General features: G+C 37.1%; 3 protein-coding genes across 9 annotated transcripts; 2 read left to right on the top strand and 1 right to left on the bottom strand.

Annotated features, from left to right (window-relative positions):
* The first annotated feature begins 350 nt into the window (after window positions 1-350).
* Window positions 351-2,523, top strand: LOC121751569 (serine--glyoxylate aminotransferase-like). 5 transcript variants are annotated; one of them, XM_042146326.1, is made up of 5 exons: window positions 351-490; window positions 760-978; window positions 1,182-1,833; window positions 1,994-2,204; window positions 2,275-2,523. In XM_042146326.1, exons 2-5 carry the CDS (start codon window positions 774-776, stop codon window positions 2,410-2,412), a joined length of 1,206 nt encoding a protein of 401 aa, XP_042002260.1. In that variant the 5' UTR covers window positions 351-490; window positions 760-773; the 3' UTR covers window positions 2,413-2,523. The 5 variants fall into 5 exon arrangements, with proteins under 5 accessions (XP_042002260.1, XP_042002264.1, XP_042002261.1 ...); XM_042146330.1 differs by having other exon boundaries at window positions 396-490; window positions 757-978; XM_042146327.1 differs by having other exon boundaries at window positions 426-490; window positions 716-978.
* A 307-nt stretch (window positions 2,524-2,830) lies between these two features.
* On the bottom strand, window positions 2,831-11,511 carry LOC121751568 (PH, RCC1 and FYVE domains-containing protein 1-like). 3 transcript variants are annotated; one of them, XM_042146323.1, is made up of 9 exons: window positions 10,548-11,511; window positions 9,445-9,531; window positions 8,949-9,038; window positions 8,796-8,876; window positions 8,499-8,693; window positions 6,266-8,392; window positions 4,979-5,125; window positions 3,907-4,286; window positions 2,831-3,186 (listed from the first exon to the last, which is right to left on the bottom strand). In XM_042146323.1, the coding sequence occupies exons 1-9, from the start codon at window positions 10,590-10,592 to the stop codon at window positions 3,039-3,041; spliced, it is 3,300 nt and encodes a 1,099-aa protein (XP_042002257.1). In that variant the 5' UTR covers window positions 10,593-11,511; the 3' UTR covers window positions 2,831-3,038. The 3 variants fall into 3 exon arrangements, with proteins under 3 accessions (XP_042002257.1, XP_042002258.1, XP_042002259.1); XM_042146324.1 differs by lacking the exon at window positions 10,548-11,511 and having other exon boundaries at window positions 8,960-9,038; XM_042146325.1 differs by lacking the exon at window positions 2,831-3,186 and having other exon boundaries at window positions 4,049-4,254.
* Window positions 11,512-21,681: 10,170 nt separating this feature from the next.
* Window positions 21,682-27,657, top strand: LOC121752389. Its single transcript, XM_042147432.1, has 8 exons — window positions 21,682-21,969; window positions 24,447-24,554; window positions 24,656-25,306; window positions 25,615-25,691; window positions 26,317-26,787; window positions 26,905-26,979; window positions 27,073-27,167; window positions 27,392-27,657. The coding sequence occupies exons 1-8, from the start codon at window positions 21,957-21,959 to the stop codon at window positions 27,462-27,464; spliced, it is 1,563 nt and encodes a 520-aa protein (XP_042003366.1). The 5' UTR covers window positions 21,682-21,956; the 3' UTR covers window positions 27,465-27,657.
* Window positions 27,658-27,674: the final 17 nt, after the last annotated feature.

The raw sequence follows: 27,674 nt of genomic DNA, 5'->3' as shown, positions 1-27,674 counted from the left end.
CAAAAGTCTGGAATAGAAAAGGCAAAGATAAAACAAAATGCAGAAAACCATTGTTGTGTGGCTTTGGTTTCCATAGAATATGGTGTGGTTGAAATCCCTTTATCACTCTATCCCTTGCCTTATTGTTTTCCACCTCAACTCCTTCTATGGTGTGTGTATTTCACTCATATTTTCCCCTTAGTTTTCGTTTTGAATTATTGATTTTAGAATTATTAATGTTGTTATTACACTTGTGGACCTCATACTTTTGTTGAATTTATAGATTAAGCACACATAAAAAAAATGATATCTTCATATTGCTGAAATAATAATAGTAGATGAGTTCCTGAGATTGGTGCGTGTCTTATCTCCCATTGTGGGACCCACCAAATTAGCCGTGATTGGTCTCCCGCCTCTTATAAAACTCTCTTCCCTTTTCATCCTTTCATTTCGGGTTCTCTCTTTCTCTTCCTATTCCCTCATTCTCTGCAGATTTCCCACTTCCACACAGGTAAACTTGCTGCTGCATTTTCCTTTTATGTTTCACATGCATCCATGAGGTTTATAAAACGCTCAAGTCAAAAAGACGACGAACAACATAGTAGAGTAGAAAAAATTATTCACGTCTTATGTGTATGTATATTATTAATAGTAATAAAACACGAATTTGAATGGTTATGGGACATACTAGAATTTTACCAAAATTCATGATTTTTCGGCTTAATTTATCTTGTAGTTGTATTATATCACATAAAGTGAAGGTTTGATAAGATCTAGTAGGGAGTGTGAAGAAGATGGATTATGTGAATGGACCGGGAAGGAACCACCTGTTTGTTCCAGGGCCTGTTAATATCCCCGATCAGGTGATCCGGGCGATGAGCAGAAACAACGAGGACTACAGGTCTCCAGCCGTCCCAGCTCTCACCAAAACCTTGCTTCAGGATGTTAAGAAGATCTTCAACACCACCTCTGGAACTCCTTTTCTCTTTCCCACTACAGGTTACCTTCATGTCATATACTACCTAACTAACTAGTTACTCTTTTCATCATGTTTTCTATTTTTGATTGATCAGAAAAATTTTATAAGTTTACATGTGTATCTATTTCTCTACTAGTATAATTATACTACTTCAATCACTTTTTTTTCTTTTTAGTATCTTTATTGTTACATTATATATAACTCGTGTTGTAAAATGGAACAGGCACGGGTGCATGGGAGAGCGCGCTGACCAACACGCTCTCCCCAGGCGACCGGATCGTGTCGTTCCTGATCGGGCAGTTCAGCCTCCTGTGGATCGACCAGCAGCAGCGCCTCAACTTCAACGTGGACGTGGTGGAGAGTGAGTGGGGCCAGGGCGCCAATCTAGACGTCCTGGCCGCCAAGCTCGCGGACGACAAGGCCCACACCATCAAGGCCATCTGCATCGTCCACAACGAGACCGCCACCGGCGTCACCAACAACCTCGCCACCGTCAGGAAAATCCTCGACCACTACCAGCACCCCGCCCTCCTCCTGGTGGACGGGGTGTCTTCCATCTGCGCCTTGGACTTCCGCATGGACGACTGGGGCGTAGATGTGGCGCTCACTGGGTCACAGAAGGCGCTCTCGCTCCCAACAGGGATCGGGATCGTCTGCGCGAGCCCCAGGGCGATCGAGGCGTCGAAGAGTGCGAAATCGGTGAGAGTGTTCTTTGATTGGAAGGACTACTTGAAGTTCTACAAGTTGGGGACGTATTGGCCTTACACGCCTTCGATTCAGCTGCTCTATGGATTGAGGGCAGCTCTTGATCTCTTGTTTGAGGAAGGCCTTGACAATGTCATTATCCGGCACAACCGCCTCGCCACCGCCACTAGGTGCGTCGGAGGAAATATATTAAAGGACAATAGTGCGTTACAATTATCTCATTTTACTAGTAGTTTCAAAAATTGAATTGTGTGATACTCTGAAACATTTGGCCTCAGACATTAATTGGTATCGACCATTTTATTTTGTTGGCGGTGATGATGTGGACAGGCTGGCGGTGGAGGCGTGGGGGCTGAAGAACTGTACGCAGAAGGAGGAGTGGCACAGCGACACAGTGACGGCGGTGGTGGTTCCGGCGTACATCGACAGCTCGGAGATCGTGCGGAGGGCGTGGAAGCGCTACAACTTGAGCTTGGGGTTGGGGCTCAACAAGGTGGCTGGCAAAGTTTTCAGAATAGGGCATCTTGGCAACCTTAATGAGGTATGTTTGAAGAGCTTTTTTATAGACTAAACAAACTCTAAACTGAGATTTGATTGATTTGTTGGTTCAGTTGCAATTGCTGGGGTGTCTTGGTGGGGTGGAGATGGTGCTCAAGGACGTCGGGTATCCAGTGAAGCTCGGAAGTGGTGTCGCCGCGGCAGCTGCGTATTTACAGAACACCACTCCTTTGATCCCTTCAAGGGTTTGATTTCACTTTTCTTATATCATCTCATACTGTAAAAATCGCACCTTCATTTCCAACTATTATGCCTTTGTATTTGGTGTTATGTGTTCCTTAATGCAATTCTCTTCATCTTAATGCATTACTTACCTGCACAAAGAAAAATATAAAATGTTGTATCAACTTTATTTGCAATCGTTATTTATGCGTACCTCGACATACAAAGCAAAATCATTTGGTTCATTAGATATGACAATAGTAAGATAGAGTAAGAAATAATCTAAAATGCATTTTCTATGATTAATTAGTCATTGGGGTAAAGATGAGATGGTTAACAATGAGATGAATGTAATCTTGCATTATGAAGATGAGCAAAGATATATTGCCAAGGTCCGAGCTTTTGAGAAGAATGGCAACCAAACAAGAGATAAACTCAAATACGGTGTTTAGTAAAAAAGTAAACATGGCAACTGAACAGCCCAATCATATATTTCCTATGACTTAATCAAATATTTCTCATCATCCTACATAGATAGTAATGCATATTAGGCCGTGACATAAAGGATATGTGAATGTATCCAAATGCAAAAAAGTGTGCACTATTTAGTGAGACAGGAGAGTACATCTTAGTAAGTAGGAGAAAAATAAAAGAATCATGTGTATTGGATGTCAGTGAGCTGAGTCCTGTTCCCTGCACCAGCACTTGATTTATCGAGCATTCGAAAGTTGTAACGCTCGTATACTCTTGCCTGATTTTCTGTCCACCATTCTGCTGCTTGCTTCTCAGTGAATCGCTTTCGGCTGCATTCAACCATATACAAGATATATTAAGTACTTTCTCAAGCCTCAACATCAATGTTTTCCTTGCCAACATAACTAATTGTGGCAAATGCAACTACATGAAATATCACCCCATTTTATTTTTGCACATGAACTGAATTTCCAGCCTCCAAATACACGAACTTTTCAATTGCTTGATTTTTCACACGGGTGTCAATTTACAACGAAGTAATGCCATTTGTGGTAAGCTAAAGTGGCAAAGTAATGCCAACACAACTTAGTAGTTGAAGTGGTGTATACAACAACTACATCGTCGGCCATGCAAGTCATGTAGACATCTTACGTGTCCACCTCAAAATTCACATATTTGGAGGCAAAACTTTTAATTCACGTGAAAAACAAATGTTGGTGAAAATCAGTGCGTTTATGTGCAATTACCCCAAACAGATGAAAAACTCAAATGAAACTTTATCAGGCACATTGTGCACAGAAGTAGTAACTCAAGCCGGCAAATGAAGATTCAAATGCTAAAGATGATTTAGAAAATACATGCAACCACCGGTATTATGTTACTCATTGGTCTTAACCTCTCAAAAAAAAAAAAACTCAGGTGTTACTGCAAACCATGGCTTGAGTTTGGGAATACTCAGACAAGCACATCCATTTTGAAAACAGTAGTGCAAGTTATAAAATCCACTAAAAGAAGGGCTAGGCTAACCGCTAAAGCAACATGAATTATACCTGAAACGAACACGCCTCAGATCTTTTAGCCCGCCAGGTAGGGAGGTAAAAGTTATATAAACACCAGGCTCGTCTTGCTCAACCAACTCATTTTCATCATGGGAATCGCTTTCTTTTATTCTAATTCCAGTTCTCATGACTGCTTCAGTTTGACCTTGTTTGTCGTAATTGAAACTGTGATGGCTTGCTATGCTGGACCTGTTAGAAGGCAACAGGTTACTTGATTCATATGGTTGCACTTCCAGGCCATCTAATCGACCATTCAGCATATCAACAGTGACATTGGAAGCTTCATCTGTCGAGGGTATACCAAGAGTGAAAGGCGAACACTGGACGTTCCTTGCAGAACTAACAGGAAGCCTTTCAGCCATTTCCTTTAGCTAACATAAAATAATAAAAATAAATAAATACTTTTAAAAAAAGCATCTGGCCATCCAAACTAGAACTTGAATATTGCATAATAATGATTTAAATTGTAGCTTTAACCCCAAGAGTGGGGCACGGCAAGGCATCATGCACCCATACAATGATTTGATTAACTACACTAGTCTAGATTGACAAGCAAAGTTTTGCAGGATGCACCAGTTAAATTCATTTCATCCGAAGAAACCAAACAAGAAATGATTTACATGGATAAATGGAGAGTTACGTTGGAAAGAGATGTCTTTATTGGTGTAGCAAAAGTCGAGAGGAATTACAAATAGCAGTTATTAAACATTGACCAAGAGCTCCATACTAATTACCTATAAATCAGTTTAACTAAAAATTCACATGTAAAGATCTGGAAACTCAACACATCAGAAAACTCATATGGTGATTAACAATGAAAGATCACTATATACTTGAGTTGCAGAGTTCTTTCTCTCCTCTAGCCATAGGGTTATTAAAGTTTATTTGGGGGAATTAAATCTGCCCCTCAAAATGATAGATATTCATCTGAGGTGACATAGTCCCCTATATAAACTACCTGACATTGTTTAGGACACAAAGAATTATACTTGTTCCAGAAATTACATAGAAGCAAGCACACACAGGTTACCATTCATAAATTGGATTGTCAGAGATTCCTTACTTGCGCTGTAAGCGACCTAATCACTTCTTTTGCAGCTTTGCATTTAGCAGTCTCTTCCCCTGCAATTGCTATTGCATCCTTGAGCTGTTTAGTGGATGTTTCCAGCTTCACTTCCTGAAGTTGAGCCTTGCGGTTGAGATTTTCTACCTGTTGAAACACTCATACGTTAATTGCAATGCAATCTCATAATCTCATGCTCATGGGATAATAAAAAATCATTTCCAGTTAAAACTACATTAAATTGAAGAATTCAAACACTCTGAGCCTTATTGTGTACCAGATAAATCTATCAAGTCCTTTTACAGTTATAATAATGCTCCAAAAACTGCAAAGGCATATTTTCCCTCTGAATATGAATAAAATGCAGTAGTAAATCAGAGAGATTGAGGGAAAATATAAAGTACGCATAAAACCATTTTCTTGAAAACTCACCATAAGCTTTAAAAGGCTTTAAAAATGAACAAAGAGACAACTCATTGCAGGAGATAATCGAATGAGGAACTATAAAAGAAATCACACCATGTCACCAGAAAATTAATGTCAATATTCAGCTTGTAGTAAAGATGCCGATGATGTTATATTACAAGCAATTGATGACTACTATCTGTTTTGTCTTCTCTGGTACAAGAAAATACGAAACTGATGGCAATAACTCCAGCTAAAATCAGCAGAGGTGAATCTAATGCATAATTCTCGTTCAGAGCAAACAGATAGAATAAAGCACATTTCCTATGTAATTTTTTTTATATTTTTAGAAATATCTCTAGCTATTAATTTGCTGTGGTGTTAACATCAACATATGTTAGGAGTAAAGGCTGTGGAAGGCTGGAAACTTAGTTGGAACGAACAGGAAGATAAACAAAGCACAAGAACATAAATATAGGATACATATGGAAATAACAGAAAGATAAATCTCCTGCGAAGAGGCAGCCACACCTCCAAAAAGGGTTACAACAATTAAGCTGAACAAAAAACTAGTAGTATAATTTTTGAAAATTAAAAAGTAGGAAACAAAGCCCAGTTTCTAAGCCTCTACTGACATACTCCAACTTGGATTAAAACACCTAATTAACTGAAGACTCCTAAACCTACTCAAACTCGAAAAGGGTGAACTGAACTAGAAGACTTCTGACACATGACTTGTAATAAACTAAGGATAACACCAGAAAATATGCAGCAAATACACCAGGGACACTCCCTTTCAACATGAGATCAAAATGACTGGACAGTGCACCAAGAAAATTGTTCTGTGAATAAATTTAAGATGAAATGGATTAATTAACGCACCTGGGCTTTCAATTTTACAATTTCCTGGCTAAGGCTACCATTTGTCAGTGTAGCATCGTTCAGAGCCACCTTAGGTGATGTAAGTCCTGCCAAAGTAGGAGTCGGTGTAGAAGCACGAGGGGGACTGCCCCTTCTTGATATTGGTGATGTTGCTCGAGAAACAATTCGCGATCCAGGAACTGAAGCTGAAGTTAATTTTTTTGAATATCCAGAGACTGGATCAAAAGAGTTATAGGAGTTGGTCGACCCCCATTGAGAACTTCTACTTGGGATTGGTGATACACGATTGCTATAGAAATCAAGTTTCTTATTCCTCTTTGTGGTGTGAATCTCCCCTTGTTTTGAGGATTCTATAGAAGAGAACCTAGCCAGAGGGGGGCGGGATCTTATATCCAACTTTTCATCTTTGACCATAGGATCACTTATCCCCTGATTCATACTTTTTCGTCTACTCACAGATGACTGAGATGGTGTGTCAACTTCAAAAGGCCTCTTCAATTTATTGAAGCAATTATCACAAACACGGTATGGTTTGTTTGGATTTGGTGCCATAGAAGCCCTTTGTGACTTCTTGCTGCTGCATGAATGGCAAAATACAAGTCCACAGTTGTAACAATTGTGACGTTTTCTTTTGAAATTAAATGGTTGACGACAGCCAGAACACATGGAGTGTTCAGCCCCTGAAACTCCCTTATGGAGGCATATAGCTGCAGTAAAATTAGTACCACAAGCAATACTCTTCACTTGCTTATCCTTTAAAGCTTCAACTAAAGTTGGAGAATTTCTGTCAACTGCATCTCCATGACCTAATCTACCATTTGCTCCGTTTCCCCAGGTATACACTTCATTTGTTGAAGTCAAAACAACCACATGGTAAGCACCACAAGCTATCTCCTCCACAAAACTAGTGGCTAGTTTCCCTTCAACACGAGAAGGGAGCTTCCCAACAGCTAGTGGGTTCCCTAGCTGCCCATAAATTGGACTACCCATAGTATACACATGACCGGAGGTAGTAAGAGCTACCGTCATGCTGTGTCCACAAGTAACCTGGCAAAAAATTGGCTCAGCAAGAGCAGCGACACAGGTTGGGACAAGTTTTGACTCCTTGGCACCATGTCCAAGTCGACCTTTGTCGCCGTCCCCCCATGTAAGAAGTTTGCCTGAAGAACAATTACTGGAACTTGAGCTTCCATCCACAACATCAACAACTGCAGCAGTGTGCCAAACACCACATGCCACTCGCATGGTACGGAAACCCGTTAGTGATTCCACTTCTCTGGGCCTCGAAATACTTTCCCTATCTCCATGACCAAGAACCCCAAATGTTCCATCACCAAAAGTGAACAATTGGCCAGCAGATGTCACGAGAGCAGTATGCCAAGGTCCACAAGAAATTGCAGATACATGAATCCCCTCCAGTGGTCCATTTACTATTTTTGGTATCCAATGACTCACTTCATTTCCATGCCCTAAAGCACCAAAATGGCCATCACCCCATGTGTACAAGTCCCCAGAAAGTGTGACTGCACAAGAATGATAATCACTACACGCGAGAAGCTCGATTTTAGTGTTCATGAGGGTATTCATCAGCTTTGGATGCAGAACATCAGAATCTATACCATGACCAAGCCTGCCTCTCAATTCCTCACCCCAAGAGAAGATTTCTCCACGCTTGTTTACTAGAGTAGCATGTTGTGCACCGCAAGCTATGATCTGCACATCTAATACAACAGCAGATTCCAATACCTTGGGAAGCAATGAATCCATATGTACACCAGAACTACTTCCAACTCTGTGTGGTCCACCACCTATAATGCCATCACCTGTCCCCTCGCCCCAAATGAAAACATCTCCCAGAGCATCATTTTCATCATGACCAGAACCTTGACTTGATGAACTTACTGCACTGGAAAGGCTTACTCTGAAGGCATCCGCTCCCATACCTTTCATGAGACCATTCACACAATCTGAATCACCAGAGGAAATCAAATGGGTAGAACCATTGGCAGACTCAAAAGGGAAAAAACTCTTTGGAGGCACAGCATATACAGCATCTGGAAATGCCTTATCCACATGAGTTTTTGGAGGACTGTCATAAGGAGTATGGAGGTAAAGTTGGCTTCCATCCTGCATAGGTAAAAAATAACCTTATTGAGAGAAAAAATAAATTACAGCTATTCCTAATCCGTACAACTAAAACTAGGAAAGAAGCTCCATAAGCAAAGATACTTACCTTCTGCAAGCTATCACTGCCTCCAAATGGAGAATGTTGTGGAGAACTTCTTCTTGTGTATATTCTAGGACTAGTAGCTCCAGAGGAAATACCATCACTCCTTGATTCTATTCTCCATTTACGATGATGATAGCGGGAAATCAATGCCTTAAGGCCACTAAACCACACTTCTGCTTCTTCCTTATCCTTGCAAATCTGTCCATTGCAAAGGATATAGCATCAATGTGAAGAAGCTCAGAGTAGCAAGGGCCTAAATAATTTTTCTTGACGAATTTGAACACTTGAAAAGGATCTCACCACATCAAGTGATCTGTCATTATATATCAAAGAAAAAGACTGATATTCCTTCTCAGGTCGTGGGTACCTTTGGAAAATTGGCTGCAAGAAAAAACAAACAGAGTTACATGTATCAATTCACATGGATTACTTATTTCTGAGTAAGAAACTTACAGTCCGCTGACCAGAGATAATCCTGGATACATCACTAAGTTTAAGGTGTTTCTCTTCTTTGCCCGAGAACCATATCAGAACAGACTCATCCTGAAATCAAGTGCCTCCAATTAATAGATGTTTCAGGTGTTCACATGATTTCAAATGGGAGGATGAGAACCTCAACCAATTACTCTGTAATCTACATAATTGCTTGATTTTATCAAGAAATGCAATTATGACATGATTCATCAGTCACATGAATTGCAATAAATGTAGTAGAGTACTTAATAAAATATCATAAGAGAATTCCATGACAAAAACATTGTCGACATCTATCAGTTTTCTTGTTACAATTTTGGAGCAAAAAGACACCAACTTGTTCGAGGATTAGCGTATTAAATACGTTCAGACTCTATACTAGCTAGCAGTGACCTAGCACATAACAAAAACCAACTATAAAGAAGAGCCACAGACGGAGGAAAAGAAAATTAATCTGGGGTTTACAAGGTCTTACATTTGCAAGGCGGAATGGACAAAACTTGGGCTTTCCTCTTCTTCCATACTTGAGTAACTGTGAGCCTTTCTTTAGAGCAGTAATTGCCTGTTGTGAACGTAAATTGGAGCCTATATTATGACAGCCATAGAAGCAGTCTCTCCAGAAATATAAGTATTATACATAAAAATATGAGAGGAAACATATTAAATACTTATTGCTAAACAATTGCATGAAAAGACATATCCACTGAAACGACTCCAATACCCAAACCCCAAATTATATCAAAAGAGACCACATTTACAATTGAAACGTCTGTGACAACTAGACTTGTATAAGAACATTTACGCTCTGCAGTAAACCATGACAGGCAAGAGCAAATCAAACAAATAGTTCACTCCTCTGAAACTCAAAAAGAATGCAAAAAACATAGTTATTTCCATCCATCTGAAGCTATGAAGTGTCTGTCTTAGGCTTTATGGGCATGACAGAAGGGTTGGCCCATAGTAAGGAATATAAACGTGCTCCTACAAAATCACATTCTCAGAGTGATATTAGCTAGACCAAATTCACCAGTCAAAACATACTAACAAATCATGTGTTAATCCTTTCAAAAGCAACAAAATCACATTCTCATAGTATATTACTGGCCAGCATGCATTTTGTGCATCGACCGAACCAGAAGACCTCTCTGAAGTGAACAATAAAATACCTAAGGAAACTATGTCCATAAATGAAAAAGAGAGCTCTCGGAAAAATTCGGATGTCAGTAGATAAACTGCATAATTGTAACGATCAATTTTGAACAACAGATGATCTCAGGACTTCAAGTCAGCATGTATTCACACACACACAATACTCAAATAATAAACACACAGCCAGATTTACACACACACATATAATGCTGAAAAAATACACATACACACACAATTTACACATATACGCAGTTACGCACCCAACGCTGAAGAAACGCACACACCCTCTCACATTGAAACGCAATACTAAAAAACAAACTCAAACAGAAAAACACATTGAAACGCAATACTAAATAAATAAACATAAACAGACAAATATACATGAGACAAACTGGCATATATATTTTATACTACTAGTATTAAACATACCTGCTCGATGTCTCTCTCCACGGGGCCACCACCAGCGCTGCTCATCCTAGCGCCGTTTCGTGGTGTCAAAAAAACGGATTCACTCCCGCGCCTCCATAAAAACCCTAAATCCTTTACCCATTTCACCACCCACACTTTACCCAATGGCCTCCAATCAACTGCGACGCATGCAGCAGTCGGAACAGCACGAGTTGCACGTAATGCAATTGCAGAGAGCCCCAAATCAGCAAGTAAAGTCAAAATTCTCAAAATCTGTGGAGACTTAAGCAGTGGAGAGGAAATGCAGCACAAGGAGGAGCATCATCCAGCTGTCGGTTGACGAGTATTGCGACTTGGAGGTCAACTTTTGAGGGAGAGTAGAAGAATCGAATCCAATGGATTTTTGATTTGATGATCAACAGTTCTCCGCAGCAGACGTTTATGGCAGAAGAGAGAGAGAGTGGACTTCTAAGAGCATCTCCGTCCATACTCTTGCCAACGCACGGAGGTGAGCCCGGACCCACTTTTACTCCATGTCCTTAGGCCAAGAGCACAACACCCACATCCGTGCTCTTCCGCAATAACAATTGACAAGTCTTACTATTCTATTATTCAATTTAAATAAAAACATTTTCATAATATTAAAATGCATTAAAATTACCCAGAATACTATTACAAATTATAAAAAAATTACATAATTAAAATTCTAAAAATTACATAATTAGATAATTAAAATTCCAAAAATTAAAAATTACATAATTAAACTCCTAAAAAATAAAAATTACATGATTAAAATCCTAAAAAATAAAAATTACATAATTAAAGGTTAAAAATACCCCGTGCTATTCATTCGGATCTACCCTCAATGTTCTTTGGAGACCCCGTATCATTGCCACATGCGATCGAAGTTGCTTGGGGGTCATAGTTGACCTATCGGTCAAATTGAGTTGGGCCAAAACCCCCCAACGAGTTGGTCAAGGGTTGAGGTGGCACAAAGGGAGCGGGATTGGAGGCGGATGGAGTCGCGGCGCGACGGCGGTTGGCCGTCGACTTCTTCCTTCCTTGCGGTCGGCGTCAGGGCTACCCAAGTTAGCTATGGCGAGCTGGGTGGACACCTCATCGGAGCCGGCGTCGGATAGGGATACCGACCTCGACCGTTTTCCGCAGGAGCTAGAGGAGGATGATACGTCTCCCCTATACTTCGGATGCACACGCACCTCCTGCCAAACATTGAGGTACTTGAACGGTTTGTAGTGTTGGGATTGGTAGGTCTCCAACGCGGCACTGATGATGTCAATCTCGCTTCTGTCGCTCGCCGCCTACCGCTCTTCGTGGAGGTAATACCCCTGGAACTTTTGGATTTCTTCATTGGCTCTGTATATGGCATTGCGCACCATACTCTTGTTGCGCTCGATTGTTCCAGCCGGCCGGTTTTGATCGTACCGGCGACAGATGCGCCTCAAAAAATGGTCCCCGGATTGGTTCGTGCCAATATCCCGATCTTCGGAGATAGACAAAAATGCTTTGAATAATTGATCCATCTCCCCCGGAGTGTACGAGGTGCGGACACCACGAGTAGGAACAGGAGGAGTTTGAGAGCCGCCGCTCCCTCCTGCTCTAGATACGGGTGGTTCGGGTGCCAACCCGTATTGCCCCTCGGGGGCATCTTGGTCGTCCACCGGGTAAGGTCGATAGCCACCCGGAGCTTGCGAACTTTGGGTTTGAGTAGGGGCCGAAAATTCCGTTTCTGTACTAGGAAATGGTTGCGAGCCGAACCATTCGTGGTTTCAACCGCGGGAGTCGGAGGGGTGATCGCCGGAGTCGGACATTTTTTTGTTGTAAGAGTGAAAGAAAGATTGAGAATTGTAAGAATGAAAATGAGAGAATTTAGATGAGAATTGTGTAGTGTGGTGTGAAATTTTTTATGTGGAAGTGAAGGTATTTATAGATGAAAATGTGAATTTTTGGGGAACAAAATTGAAAAATAAATTAAAAGTGAAGAGAAAACGGATATAATTTTTTGGGAAGTGGGAAAATATTTTTTTTATTTTTAATCGGATTTTTTAATTAAAATCCGATTTATTTTTTTAAAAAAAAATTGTCAATGATATTGTCGTTGACCAATCAGAGGAGGACACGTCAGCTGCTCGCTGGCACGGACGTGCTCGATGCATCAAGCAGCGCCGTGCCAGCGGCGGACAGCGGGTGCCGTGCCGCTGGCACGGACGGGCGTCGTCCTTCAATCGCTGCGGATGCTCTAATTATCGTTACTTAAACACAACGTGTAATTAGTCCAATGACTCTAATTAAAAACTTCAATCTTTGCGAAAAAATAGATTTACTATGATTTTTACTCTTCCATCATAAATGGGACATAAAACAAACTTCTCTCACAATTAAAGAGTTTGAATTTAAATTTTGGGAATTATTGACGTAAAGCATGATTAATCAAAATCAATTTACATTAATTAAGGATATCTTTGTGGAAATAATGTAAAGTGAAAAGTAGTCAACTTTTCATTTTTATTTCCTAACTTTTCTCATATAGTAGTACTACTTTTTTCTAATATATTACTAGTATTATTATAAGTATTATCCACAGTACTAACTTATTTAAGCAGATTAATGATATAATTTTTGTAAAAATTTGAATCATACTTAAGGTTGTAGATTATTATTATTATTTTAATTATTAATTTAGTTGAGCAATTTTTTGTTTCATGAAAATTGGAGTATTAATTACTCCGTATTTCAGAACTATGAATTTTAATTTCTTTTGTATCTTATTATCACTATTCAAATAAATCAATTCAAATTTGAAATTCTAACAGTTTATTTTGTCAATATAGAGAGTACAATAGTCATTCCGAAAATCATAGTTGAATTTTGTATCTTATAACCAGAGGAACTATTGTCTGCGTGTTAATGAATTACATTTAATAAATCAATTCAAATTTGAAATTCTAACAGTTTATTTTGTCAATATAGAGAGTACAATAGTCATTCCGAAAATCATAGTTGAATTTTGTATCTTATAACCAGAGGAACTATTGTCTGCGTGTTAATGAATTACATTTAATAAATCAATTCAAATTTGAAATTCTAACAGTTTATTTTGTCAATATAGAGAGTACAATAGTCATTCCGAAAATCATTGTTGCATGATTATGATTACCATTAGCAATTACTAAAATTATTATTCTGCCAAACAAACAGGTCTGATCATAACTAAGGATAAGCATGATTAATTATTCTAAAACTGCGTCAGACCACGACTGCTTTGACGATTGTAATTGATAGCTCAACACGATCGAATCTTGAATTCAACCAACTCAACCGAATCAACTAACAAATCTAAATCACACAATAGATTGAAATTAGTTAAACTAAGAAGAATGGATCAAGAGGAAAACCAATCACAGACTTTATTCAATACTGGAATAATTCAAGCAATCAGATGAAAAACCCTTTCTCTCTTAACTCGATTTACAAGTGTGTTCTTTTCCTCAATTCTCGCTATTCAAATAAGAGTGGGAAAATGAAAAACAAAACTAGAAAATTACAAACCAGTCCTTCTATTCTTTTAGTTGTGCAGAAATGCCCCAATATTGTAACAAATCTCCACCTTTGGGACATATCTGGACAAGTCTCAGACCATTCTCATTTTCTTTCTTTCATCACAGCTGAATTAGATTCACTAACTCCATGCAGTATTTCAGTTTTGATCCGGGCAAGACTTTGGTGAGCATATCAGATGCATTCTCATCTGTTGCAACCTTTTCAACTTTCACAAAACCTCTAACCACTTCATCTCTTATAAAATGTAGTTTAACATCCACATGCTTGCTTCTTTCGTGAAATGTTTGATGCTTTGACAGACATATAGCACTATTTGAGTCACATAACACAACCACTGCATCTTGACTAACCCCAAAATCAGAGCATATTCCTTTCAGCCATAGGCTTTCTTTCACTGCCTCAGTTAAGGATATATACTCAACTTCGGTTGTTGAGAGTGCCACTACTGACTGGAGGCTTGACTTCTATCTCACTGCATCACCATATAAACAAAACACATATCTAGATTGTAATTTCCTTGTATCAATGTTTGCTGCAAAGTCAGAGTCACAAAACCCCACCAGAGGCTGCTCCACCTCTTTCTCATTTCCATCAAACAGAATTCCATAATCTTGAGTGCCATTTAGATATCTCGTTATCCATTTCAAAGCATGCCATTGTTCTAAACCAGGATCTGCCATGTACCTGCTTGCAACACTTATAGCATGGCTAATATCAGGTATTGTACACACCATGGTGTACATGATGCTTCCCACAGACGGTGCCGATTTGTAATTGATAGCTCAACACGATCGAATCTTGGATTCAACCAACTCAACCGAATCAACTAACAAATTGAAATCGCACAATAGATAGAAATGAGTGAAACTAAGAAGAATGGATCAAGAGGAAAACCAACCACATACTTTATTCAATACTGGAAGAATTCAAGCAATCAGATGAAAAACCCTTTCTCTCTTAGCTAGATTTACAAGTGTGTTATTTTCCTCAATTCTCGCTATTCAAATAAGAGTGGGAAAATGAAAAACAAAACTAGAAAATTATAAACTGGTCCTTCTATTCTTTTAGTTGTGCATAAATGCCCCAATATTGTAATACAAATACAGCTTAAATTACAATAATCCTACTCTTTGAAAATATATTGATTTCAAATTTATGCTAATCAAACTAATTCAAATAACTGGTTGACATAATAACCAAATTATATAATTGTCGTATTAATTAAAATAATATTTTTTATTTATAAAATAATCAATATTAATCAAATTTTGTAATCAATGGTAATATTACGAAATCATTATGAGTCCATTTTTAATAATTATGTTAAGATATTTTTTACTAATTTAGTACTATTAATTAATGTCATAATCTAATAGTAATAAATAAGATTACTATTATAAGTTTATTCTTTATAGTTAAAATAAATTTATCATTATTATTCCATAATTGAATATAATCCATAAATTTAAAACTACATTACAACTTTCCTAATGAGTTATACTCCTGCATCATAATAATAATAGTAATATTTTATTATTCAGATTCATAATTTAAATAATTACATTATAATTATTTTAATAAGTTACTATTAATTAAAATTGCATAGCAATAATTGTAACAATAATAAATAATACACGTAATCAAATTATTCTAATTTTAAAATTAAATTTTATTTATATAACATTAATAATAAATATTGATTATTAATAGTATAATTGTATAAATTAATTCAAAAATATATTAAATACCTAGTCAGTTATTACTTATTACAAATTTCATTTTCATTCGGATATTATTACTTATCATATTTGCATTTTTGACTATTTTTCTATAACATATACATATTCTAGTAATGCATTTCAGTAGTTGATGTGTAATTTTAGAGCTTTTAAGTCAAAGGAAATTTAACACTCAAGTTTAAAATAATAACTCTAAAACTACAACTTAACTGCAAGAATACAGTTGTAGTTGTAATACTTAGGGTGTCGAACCACAGGGAGGCGTAGGTTATTTAACAAGAATTGACAAGATTAAAAAAAAAACTAAATTTACAAACTAAGGAAGACTTTTCAAATAGGAAAAAGATGTCACTCCAAGTTACTCACTAGACTTGTATTGTTTTACACCTTTAACAATGAAACATAAGAAGGGATTAAAAATCAACCTAATCGCGTGCACTGAACATGTTTGCGACGTATAGTTCACAGTCAGCTGAACACTTGTTCCATGAACTAATTTTCAATGTCTATACACTCCTGCGGAAGCGCGGGAGAAATAAACATCTACTATGATCACCTACTTAATCCACTATCAAATTATCCTCTGAACAATTCTAATTCGATAGCAATCCAACAATCAAACATTCCTAAACTATGTTAAAGAGACAATAGCATAGGAAATAACAACACTACATTATTAGCCAAAAACATAGTGAATAATATTAAGCACATTGTTGGACACAAACATATGAGTTCATTGGTGTAAAAACATCCATACAAAGCCTAGATTACAACTTGGAGTAACATAGAGAGCTTAGCCTAGAAACATGGTGAAATATGCAATAAAAACCGTAGGAAGCTTGCTCTCGTTGAGTGAAATTGGGATATGGAGACGGATCGTCGGAATGTTGGACGGAATTTCTTCCTCTCCTTCTTCCTCCTCTCTTTCTCCCTTTTCTCTCTCCTTTTCCTCCCTGAATTCGTCCACCCAACTCTCTCTCTCTACTCTAATTAATTCTGCCACCCCCCATCCCATCACTCTCTCTCTCCAACCTTTTTTCTTTCTCCACGTCCAATCACTCTCTCTCTCTCATCCCTCCTTTAACTGCAATATTGCAGTTATACTTTATCCACCCGGCCGGGTAGATTAATGGGCATAAAATTCACCCGGCCGGGTGACTTGAAATCAAACCCTCCTGGACTTTCCATACCTCGCGAAAATCACCCGGCCGGGTGAATTATTGGGCATGAAATTAACCCGGCCGGGTGGCCACTTTTGAGAGCTTTCTGCACAGCTTTTCACCCTCCGAGCTTCCTTCTTTGTTTCACCATTTACTCCTCTTTCTACACCATAAAACACACTTTTGCAAACATCAAACTATATAAATCATGTAAAGTTAGGGGAATAAAAATGTACAATTTGATTCACATCAAATACCCCCAAACTTATTTGCTTGCTCGTCCTCGAGCAAGATCACAATAAACACAAAACTTTAAAGCTCAGCTCACAAAAGTTTTCATAAGAGTGAATCACATAGAGACATGAATGACAAAAACTAAACCCCCAACAATTCCATTCAAGATTTCTCACTCTCATGAACCATCACTTATCAACCTAGAACTTCAAGTCATGGTGCATTTCAAAGTAAGTCCAAACATGTGATCATACAACTCAAACCGTCATCATTGACTCGTCAAGCATTACTTACCACATAGACTCGCGGATTTCAAATCAAACTTCATTAACTCTACCAAGTTATTTACAAAACATCCACAAGCATCAACAATAAGGTCCAAGGTCTTATTTCAAGGTTGTAATGGGGCTAGGGACGAGGTAGGATAAGTATGGATAGTGAACTCAAAGGCTACACATTTGAGTGCCAAATTCTTCCCTCCTACAACATCCTTCCAAAGATCAAACAAGATTTTACAACCAAACTTTTACTCCCCCAAACTTGAGATCTATTCTAGGCAAGATTACAACAAACAACTATAGAAGCTCTATCTTTATTTCATCAAATTTATTCTCTTTTTTTTTCTTTTTTTTCTTTTTTGTTTTTCTTTCTGTTTTTGTAAAGACCTCGACTTTTGCGAATTTGGAGGTCGTCTTTTTCTTTTTTTTTCCTCTAAGAGCTTCATTCTTTTCACATTCTATCAAGTCTAGAAATGTCTACTCTTTACAATTCACCATCCCACACTCACAACTCAAAACACAAAGCTCAACTTGTATTTAGCACCCAAATAGTAGCAAGGTCAATTGATGAGGCTAAAATTAGGCTTATTTACGTGACTAAGTGTTTGGCTAAGTGTTTACACAAAGAATAGGGAATTAAGCTCAAGGTGGCTTCTAGGGGATCATTCGATGGACTAGGCATGTGATCATTTGGCCATAGAGTTCATCCTAGTGCCTTATCCTCCCAAACCATTAACACAAACGAATGCAAGCACTTCACTCGATAAAGCAAATCAATCCAAGATAATTTCCACAAGACATGCAATTTTCAAACTCTCCTCAACTCAAGAAATCGATTGTAATCATGACATGCTTTTTCAAATAGATTCATGCACAAATTCCATCCATCCTAGGCTTCAAAGATCAAGTAAGATCAAATAAGATTTCCCAACTAGAAAGCCGAAGATAAAGCATACACCCGTCAATTACGTGATTCACAACACTTTAGCATGCAATACACCCAAAAAACATGCATAATGCATAAAAATCATTCACAACCCCCCCACACTTGAATGCTACATTGTCCTCAATGTATGCAAAGAAGGACATATAAAGAAAAGGGAAAGAAGACTCCCCCAAACTTGGCGTGATATCCAAAGTGCATTTGGGTGGGTGGGTGGGTGTATTTTCCTTTGTAGGCGTGCTTCCTCATAAGCTCGAATGTGAATCCTATCTCCACGTTGCTCCTACAAAAAGAAAAAAAAAAAACAACAAAAAGAAAACAAAATACTCAATTCATAAAAATACATCGAAGGAAAGAATTGAGCGAACAAAACCCTCGATTTATTAAGAGAAAAAGAAAAAAACTAAAAACTCATTGGGTTGCCTCCCAACTAGCGCCTTTGTTTAAAGTCGTTGGCTCGACTTAGTCGTCTAACTACAACTCTGAAACAAAGAAATAAAATGTTAGAAAACTATACAAAAATAAAAAAATAACAAGAATCCTAAATTAAATAACCAGTTGCCTCCCCGGCAACGGCGCCAAAACTTGATGTGTAATTTTAGAGCTTTTAAGTCAAAGGAAATTTAACACTCAAGTTTAAAATAATAACTCTAAAACTACAACTTAACTGCAAGAATACAGTTGTAGTTGTAATACTTAGGGTGTCGAACCACAGGGAGGCGTAGGTTATTTAACAAGAATTGACAAGATTAAAAAAAAACTAAATTTACAAACTAAGGAAGACTTTTCAAATAGGAAAAAGATGTCACTCCAAGTTACTCACTAGACTTGTATTGTTTTACACCTTTAACAATGAAACATAAGAAGGGATTAAAAATCAACCTAATCGCGTGCACTGAACATGTTTGCGACGTATAGTTCACAGTCAGCTGAACACTTGTTCCATGAACTAATTTTCAATGTCTATACACTCCTGCGGAAGCGCGGGAGAAATAAACATCTACTATGATCACCTACTTAATCCACTATCAAATTATCCTCTGAACAATTCTAATTCGATAGCAATCCAACAATCAAACATTCCTAAACTATGTTAAAGAGACAATAGCATAGGAAATAACAACACTACATTATTAGCCAAAAACATAGTGAATAATATTAAGCACATTGTTGGACACAAACATATGAGTTCATTGGTGTAAAAACATCCATACAAAGCCTAGATTACAACTTGGAGTAACATAGAGAGCTTAGCCTAGAAACATGGTGAAATATGCAATAAAAACCGTAGGAAGCTTGCTCTCGTTGAGTGAAATTGGGATATGGAGACGGATCGTCGGAATGTTGGACGGAATTTCTTCCTCTCCTTCTTCCTCCTCTCTTTCTCCCTTTTCTCTCTCCTTTTCCTCCCTGAATTCGTCCACCCAACTCTCTCTCTCTACTCTAATTAATTCTGCCACCCCCCATCCCATCACTCTCTCTCTCCAACCTTTTTTCTTTCTCCACGTCCAATCACTCTCTCTCTCTCATCCCTCCTTTAACTGCAATATTGCAGTTATACTTTATCCACCCGGCCGGGTAGATTAATGGGCATAAAATTCACCCGGCCGGGTGACTTGAAATCAAACCCTCCTGGACTTTCCATACCTCGCGAAAATCACCCGGCCGGGTGAATTATTGGGCATGAAATTAACCCGGCCGGGTGGCCACTTTTGAGAGCTTTCTGCACAGCTTTTCACCCTCCGAGCTTCCTTCTTTGTTTCACCATTTACTCCTCTTTCTACACCATAAAACACACTTTTGCAAACATCAAACTATATAAATCATGTAAAGTTAGGGGAATAAAAATGTACAATTTGATTCACATCAGTAGTATATTATCGTAGATTCACATTTTATTATTTTTTCACTTATTTTTTTTATTACATTTCTTAAAATTCGAATCGAATCAACTAGCGACAACTAATAATAGATGGATGCAATATATAAAAATTTTAAAATTGAAAAAAATAATGATCAAAATTGATTAAGAATCAGAATATTCCCTCTAGCCTACAATAAGACTCACTCTTGTTGTGGGCATGTGTTTAAAAAAAGTAAAGAATAGTGAGTTAGAAAAATTAGTGGAATGTGATGCTCACTTTTTATATTGATTTTATAATTAAATGTAAGTGAAGTGGTTTAGTAGAATGTGAAACATCTTTACTATTTATGGTAAAAAGTGAAATGTGACTCGTATTATGAGACGGGTCGAAATGACAAAATGTGACTCTTAGTATGGGACGAATGAAGTACTATAAAATTGTAATGTATTAATGGTATTTGTTTTCATAACTCTAATTTTTTTCTTGTCTAATTAAAATCAAACAAATATCGAAATTCATATATCAATATGAGATGATTTTATCATTTTATGAACAGATCGTGATAAACAAATAACTTTGTAATCTGCCCAAAATACTACTACTATTTAATTAATTAATCATCAAATATAATAAATGAAATAAATTATTTTAATGTTTTGCGTAAGAAAATGACATTGTTCTTTATTACTATTAACCATCATAATCCTAATTTGGCGTGACGATATCTTCAATCAAACAACTTTATGATTTAAGTGATTATCTCTTACTATCCTTTTCTTTTTTCAGAACACATCTTTTTCAATTTCGGAATAAGTAAAATTTGGTGAATTGTTTGTCAAAAATTAAAGTTGTGTAGTATATTAACATAAAGGATTTCGTATACGACATCAATAAGACGGGGAACTTTAAAAATTAGATATATTCATATTTGTTAACAAAATAAATTATATTATCTCACTTTTTATGAAAACTTCATCGTATGTTCATATTTTTTGAGCAATATTGATACCTCTATTTGCAGAATGCAAGGTTGGTTGAATAGAGGAAAAGGAGACTTCAATAACTGACCTCACTTTAATAAATCTATGTAACACAAACCTAAAAGTGTGCAGAAAGAAAATCAAAATTACTACCAATACTTTGAAGATTTCCATTGTCACACTAATTTTTATGAAGATTTTCTGGAATAAGCAGCAATAGGCTGCAATTAAAAAGTTGAACAGGCTATTTTGTTTTAATACAGTAATAATCAAGGGAGAAAAGTTATGGTTTTACCAGTTTATTGAGACCGATGAAATTTATTCATGAAACAAATAATCAAAATTAATAAATGAAGGATTGCAACAATTAATCAAACAATAAAAAAGCCAGAAAATAAAAATTTGTTCATCTCCATCCATCTCATTCTCATTCTCTCTCCACCACTTTTCTCTCTCTTTACGGATATACATGCCTTGACATCTCTCATGTAATCCGTCGAGATTCGCTTTCTTTCTCTGCCTGCAATTCCTTGAATTCTCCGCCAAGTTGTGTGGGGGATGGAAATTTGATGGTTCGACACGGAGAAAGGGGGTGCCAACTTTAAACCTAATTGGAAAGGGGAAATTGAGGAATAGTTGCGCGCCGGGAATCATGAGAGAAGAAGGTATGGCTTGAGTTTTTTTTTTTAGTTTAATTGACCTAGCAGCTCGTGATTGTCTACTCGTGCTGTTTCTGGAAAATTGATTTAGTTGGATTTGGCGTTTTGGTTATTTTTTTTAATTCTGTTATAGATTTTTGTTTGTGGAGTATGATTTGTGAGTTTTTGGCGTGCAATGTAGTTTGTAGCTGTGAGAGGGCGTGGAATTTGTTTTCCAGTTTTGATTATTATGTGTTCATGTTTGTGTATGCCTTTTAGTGTGAACTTTGCTATTCCATCATTGTATTGTTGGGTTTCCTGGTTGAAGCTGCTAATTGTTAAGATGATTCAAATTTGTTAAAGATGAACTAAATAGTTGATGAATTTGATGGCGATCGATGCATGGAAGTTATGTTAAAAAAGAAAGCATATTATGTGCCTTCTTCACAATGTGCTCTCCACTATCCAACTGGATGAGACAAAAGTTGTGCTAATATTCTTGTTGGTTTAAATATTAATAGCCTACTGCTCTGTATATCCCTTCACTACCAATTTCCATATATGTTAAGAGTAACACTTTTCTTCATATATGTTGAAGAGATATCACGAGCCTGAAGATAGAAGAAGATACCCACATTTTAGGATTCATTTGTCCACGGGCATTGAAATTTAAACATGTACAATAGAAAATCATTTTAGTTGGACGCAAAAGCGGGTACAAATAATTGTCGTCATCCTATGCTTATTTAATCTTGACAAAAAAAATGCGTGGTTACCTTATTGCTCCTTTCAGGCACATAAATGCTTTCTATCTATGCATATATGATGTAAAAAGCTGAGATTAACGAAACACAATCTTTTATAGATGGTGATAATGATTGTGCTTTCATGTATGTATAAGATCTATATATATGTTGGTACCAGTGTTGTTAGGGTCGCGGGGCGAGGGACCCACTAATCGAGGCGCAAAATTATTTATTATTTATATATTAGTAATAATAATGATTAAATATAAGTCACTAATATATAAATACTTATACTTACATAACAGAAAGAAAAAATATTTAAAATTCAATCTGACATTGGGTAGAAAATAATTATTGAAGGAACTATAGTCTATTTACTTGTTTTGATATTTTATTAATGAATTTTATAATTAAGTTATTCTGGGAAAACATGAAAAGTTGGCAATAATAATAAATTAATAGTATAAAAAAGAGGAAAAGTAAAAAGTTGAAATGATTAGAGCCGTAGGGATGTCAATCGGGCCGGCCCACCGAGTTTCGGGCCGACCCTACTCGGGTTGCGGGTCAATCGGGTACGGACTAATCGGGTTGAGATTTTTCCGGGTTATAAAAATTCAACCATAACCCTAAACACTCGGGTTTCGGGCTGGCCTAGTGGGTTAATCGGATCGCTACCGATAAAATTAACATGCGATCAATCCAATAAATAATGACCAAAATTAGTTATATTTATAAAATATAAATATTTAATTATGATAAATTTGAGATATATACTTAAACTCAAATACAAACATGATGAAATACTAATATTTGAGATTTGTGTAAAATAAAACATAAATTTAAATATTTTAAAGCATGTTTTGTAAATTTAAATATTTATTAATGAATTAGAAGTTTCTAATTTATTTATTTATTATTATATTAATAAAAAATTAATATACAATTTATATATTTAATATAAAATTGAATGTTATTTTTTAGTTATTTATATTATAAAAATAATCAATGAAAGTGTCCAATTAGGAGTCAAATAAATAGAACAATAGACATTTTATCGGGTTTTCGGGTCTGACCCTAAGGGTTGCGGGTTAATCGGGTTGTAATTTTATCGGGTTAGAAATTTTCAACCCTAACCCGGATTATTCGGGTTAGCCAACGGATTGCGGGCTGCATTGACATCCATAATTAGAGGCAAAAGAGGCGGTGGGTGCCTAGGTTTTATCAAAAGAAGGACTCCATATTAAAATACTAAAAAAATAAAAAAAGTTTAAGCTTCCTCCCTCTTTACACAAAAACGGATTCACGCCCCCTTCGTTGACCCAAACGCCCCCACCGCCCCAGGCGCGCCCCCACTGCGCCCCACGTATCTCGCTCGGCTCACCCATGTTGGGGCGAAGCCGGACTCGACCCTGGCGACCCGTGCCCCGAGTGCGTTTTTAACAACACTGAGATTTACGTGGTACTATGTTTTCCTTTGTGTGAATTATGAAATACGAAGCATGCATCTTCCTTGTTGAAGTGACTGTGGAAGTGTGGATTAGATCCAAAAAAAAGCAAGCGATTGAAAATCTAAATATTCCCACAATTGATATTTAAATGAAGTGGCATAATGAATTCTTCTTCTACCTATCTTTTTCTCGTACATGCACAGTAAAAAGTTGCGAATGGATACGGGATTGTTGAATGCATGTTTGCTGCTGATAATCCTTTAGTACTCTATACTTACTATATTTGCTTTTGACTCTTAATCTTTTTCAGAATCATGTGAGATGCAGCATGAAGATGATAAATCTCTTTTAGAGAAGAACAAGAAAAGGATCGTGAAGACACAAGCTCAGGTTCAAGCATTAGAAAACTTTTACAATGGTAAGTTGGTTCTCTTAATACCTGATATATCCCATCCTGCCGTTTATTTGTTAAGATTTCCTTTACATTGTTGTTAATTAAGTGTTGTTTTGTTTTAACAGAGCATAAGTATCCTTCAGAGTCAATGAAAATACAACTTGCGGAGTCCATAGGTTTGACGGAGAAGCAAGTTTCGGGATGGTTTTGCCACAGAAGGTTAAAGGATAAGAAATTAATCAATGGAGAAAACCATGCTTCTTTAAAACAAGATCGGTCAAGCGGAGTTATTCAAGACCGGGGCAGTGGGCATAGGCAAGATTCATGTGGTAGCACAAAACAGGGGGATGGTAAGAATCTTGATACTAGGGAAGTGGAAAGTGGAAGATTGAATTCAAAAGAATTCTCTGCTGCAGACCTTACGTATGAGCATGAGAGTCATCATGCTGGAAACTACAATCGTACAAACGGTGATTCTTCAGGAAGTAGCAGTTCATTGCGGAATGTCCCTCCTAATTACCAAAACAGGGATCCCTCTGACGCTGCTACTTCTAGGTACCTAATACCAAAATTTCCGTCTGATATAAAGGGTGTAAAAACCAGGTCTGGCCCATCAGGTTACTTAAAAGTGAAGGGACGACTGGAAAATCCTGCTATAACTGCGGTCAAGAGGCAGCTGGGAAATAATTATCGAGAGGATGGTCCTCCTCTTGGTGTTGAATTTGATCCACTTCCTCCTGGTGCATTTGAATCCTCAATGCAGGAGCCGCTTGATGGTGAGTTAAAATAGTGATATTTTGTATTATCCATTTCAAAAGTATCTTGGGGTCATTTGTGAATTTCGTGACTCATGCTTATAATTTTTATAATTTCTTGCTCAATTGCACCCTCAGTCTCAATGAGTTTAGGCTTATGGTTCTTTTTAGTTGTTACAAACTGCATTTGGACAATTATGGCTTTCTAGCTTGAGCCCATATGTATATTTTCAACCGTGTCTCTTTTTTTTTAGATTTTTTTGAAAAACTGAATTGCATTTGAGATTCACAGATTAAGTTGCTCATTATTTCACTTTGCCTTCTATCAGGAAATTACCACACTGGAGAAGATGCCTGTGGAGTACCAGATCTCATGAATGTTTGCCAGAATTCCAAGTTTTGCAAGGTGAGATAGGTTTTTTATAATTAAATTTAGTTTTTCATCTCTTTCTTATGCCACATGAATGTCACTCAAGGATGTGTACTACAGCTTATTGGTCAAGTAATTGTACACTACACGTGTCTCCACTAATATTGTAAGAGCTCCGAATAATGCATTATTTTTACCACTGCTAGAAGCATGAAGGCAAAAAGGAGTATACCAGCGTGTAATCGTGCATGCATGACCCGCTAGTATTTTATGTATTTTCAAAGAAGATATCTCCGGTCTCCATCTTAAAGTTTTATTGTTATAATTTACCCATTAAGTAGATCTGAGGGTAAACCAGGTTGACTGAAACATCATTTTTATCCGAACTCAATATTTCATGTTGCACGCTTTGAATCCAACTAAAAAAATTAGCTGTTACTCTTTCATTGTTTATCTCATTAACATCCATAGTAATTGGCTATCTTCCTCTGTGTTCTGGCTAAGCAGAAAAGTCATATAACTGATTAATGAATTTCTATTTGCATAGAGCTCACACCTAATCCTTGTAATGTTTCCATTTTTATTTATTTCTTACACTAACTTTTCAGTGGATAGTGCATCTGATATGATCTTGATTTTCTTCTCATCAAAATCCATACAGGGATCTGAATACACATCCAGAATGGCTTCGTTGAACTCTGACATTGATGGTATGAATGTCAAAACAAGGAGTGGCTCTGATATTCCTGATAGCCACATTTACCGAAAGTCCAGAAAGACATCTTTCTCCAACAGTGGTTCCTATTATCCTAGGAGTAACTCTTCAGTGGAATTTACAGAAGGTACTGTCGGAGATAGACCAGGCTTTGGGAGTAGAGATGAGTATGGTTCGAGGCGAAGACCTGGTTTTGAAGTTACAACAATGGATACAGTTCCAAGATATCCAAATATGCAAACTTTTGATGGCAAAATGAGAGATAAACGAGCAGAGTCTTGGTCTCGAAAATATAATCATGTGAGTGCAAGGGTTGCTTTTGGAGAAAATACTGAAAATGAGAATTCTGACTTGACCGCAAGAAGAAATGGTTACCACTGTTCTGTAGACAAAGGGTTCCGCAGAGAAGTTATTAAGGTTTTTTTTTTCTTCCTCTTATAGGCATTACTGTACTTTCTTTCTTCTTGCAAATTTAGTTTTTTCCAATCCTTTCTCTGGTAATGATGTTTAGTGCATTCACGATGTTTCATGCAGGATGATAAAATATATGCCAAACGGAGGATGTTGAATGAACGTCAAATGATGGCCCCCATCAAGAATGATCCTATTGTAATTTACATGCCTGTATCTGTGCTAATATGCATACAGTAAATAGGTGATAGTTACTGACTTATTTTTCTCTGTGTATGTTCTTATTTGTAGGGTATAAAAAGATTAAGGGAAGAATTTCCACATCATCAACCCCCAAAAGCAACATTGGTGGTTGATACAACACCACAGAACTATCAAGCCATAAGGTTAGATTTGATCAATATATTAATTTTTTGGAGTTAATATTGGTGCTTTTGCTTGTTATATTTGGACATTTGGCATCAAAGATATAAACCAACTTTAGTCTACCGTTCTTTGATCGACGTATTCGCTTGCCTTTTTCTTAACTGGAATCTCGAAATCTCACACCGCTGCTGCTATTTCATCTTCACTCTTTTTGCCTAATGCTGCAACATATTTGTATCTTTAGGTCTGCAACAGAGATGCCATCAAGTTTTAGTGAAGACGACGAAAGTGGTGGAACCAGTTCTTCAGTGGATTGAGAAAGGCAAACTATGAATGCTTTTCGCAGCTCGCGGAGAGCTGGAAATATGTACAGTTAAAAATAATTTGATGGCAGTGTAACATAATTATGTAGCTCTTGAGTTAGGAACCTTCATTATGTAGAGGATGATGATTTTATTTTATCATTGGCTCCAATGTGAATCAATTATTGTCTCCTCAAGTTTACTTGTATTTTTCCTGAGTAAAAT

This window comes from Salvia splendens, chromosome 10 (assembly GCF_004379255.2).
Source record: "Salvia splendens isolate huo1 chromosome 10, SspV2, whole genome shotgun sequence".
Classification (NCBI taxonomy): domain Eukaryota; kingdom Viridiplantae; phylum Streptophyta; class Magnoliopsida; order Lamiales; family Lamiaceae; genus Salvia; species Salvia splendens.
This window is presented reverse-complemented; position numbering and strand designations above follow the sequence as displayed.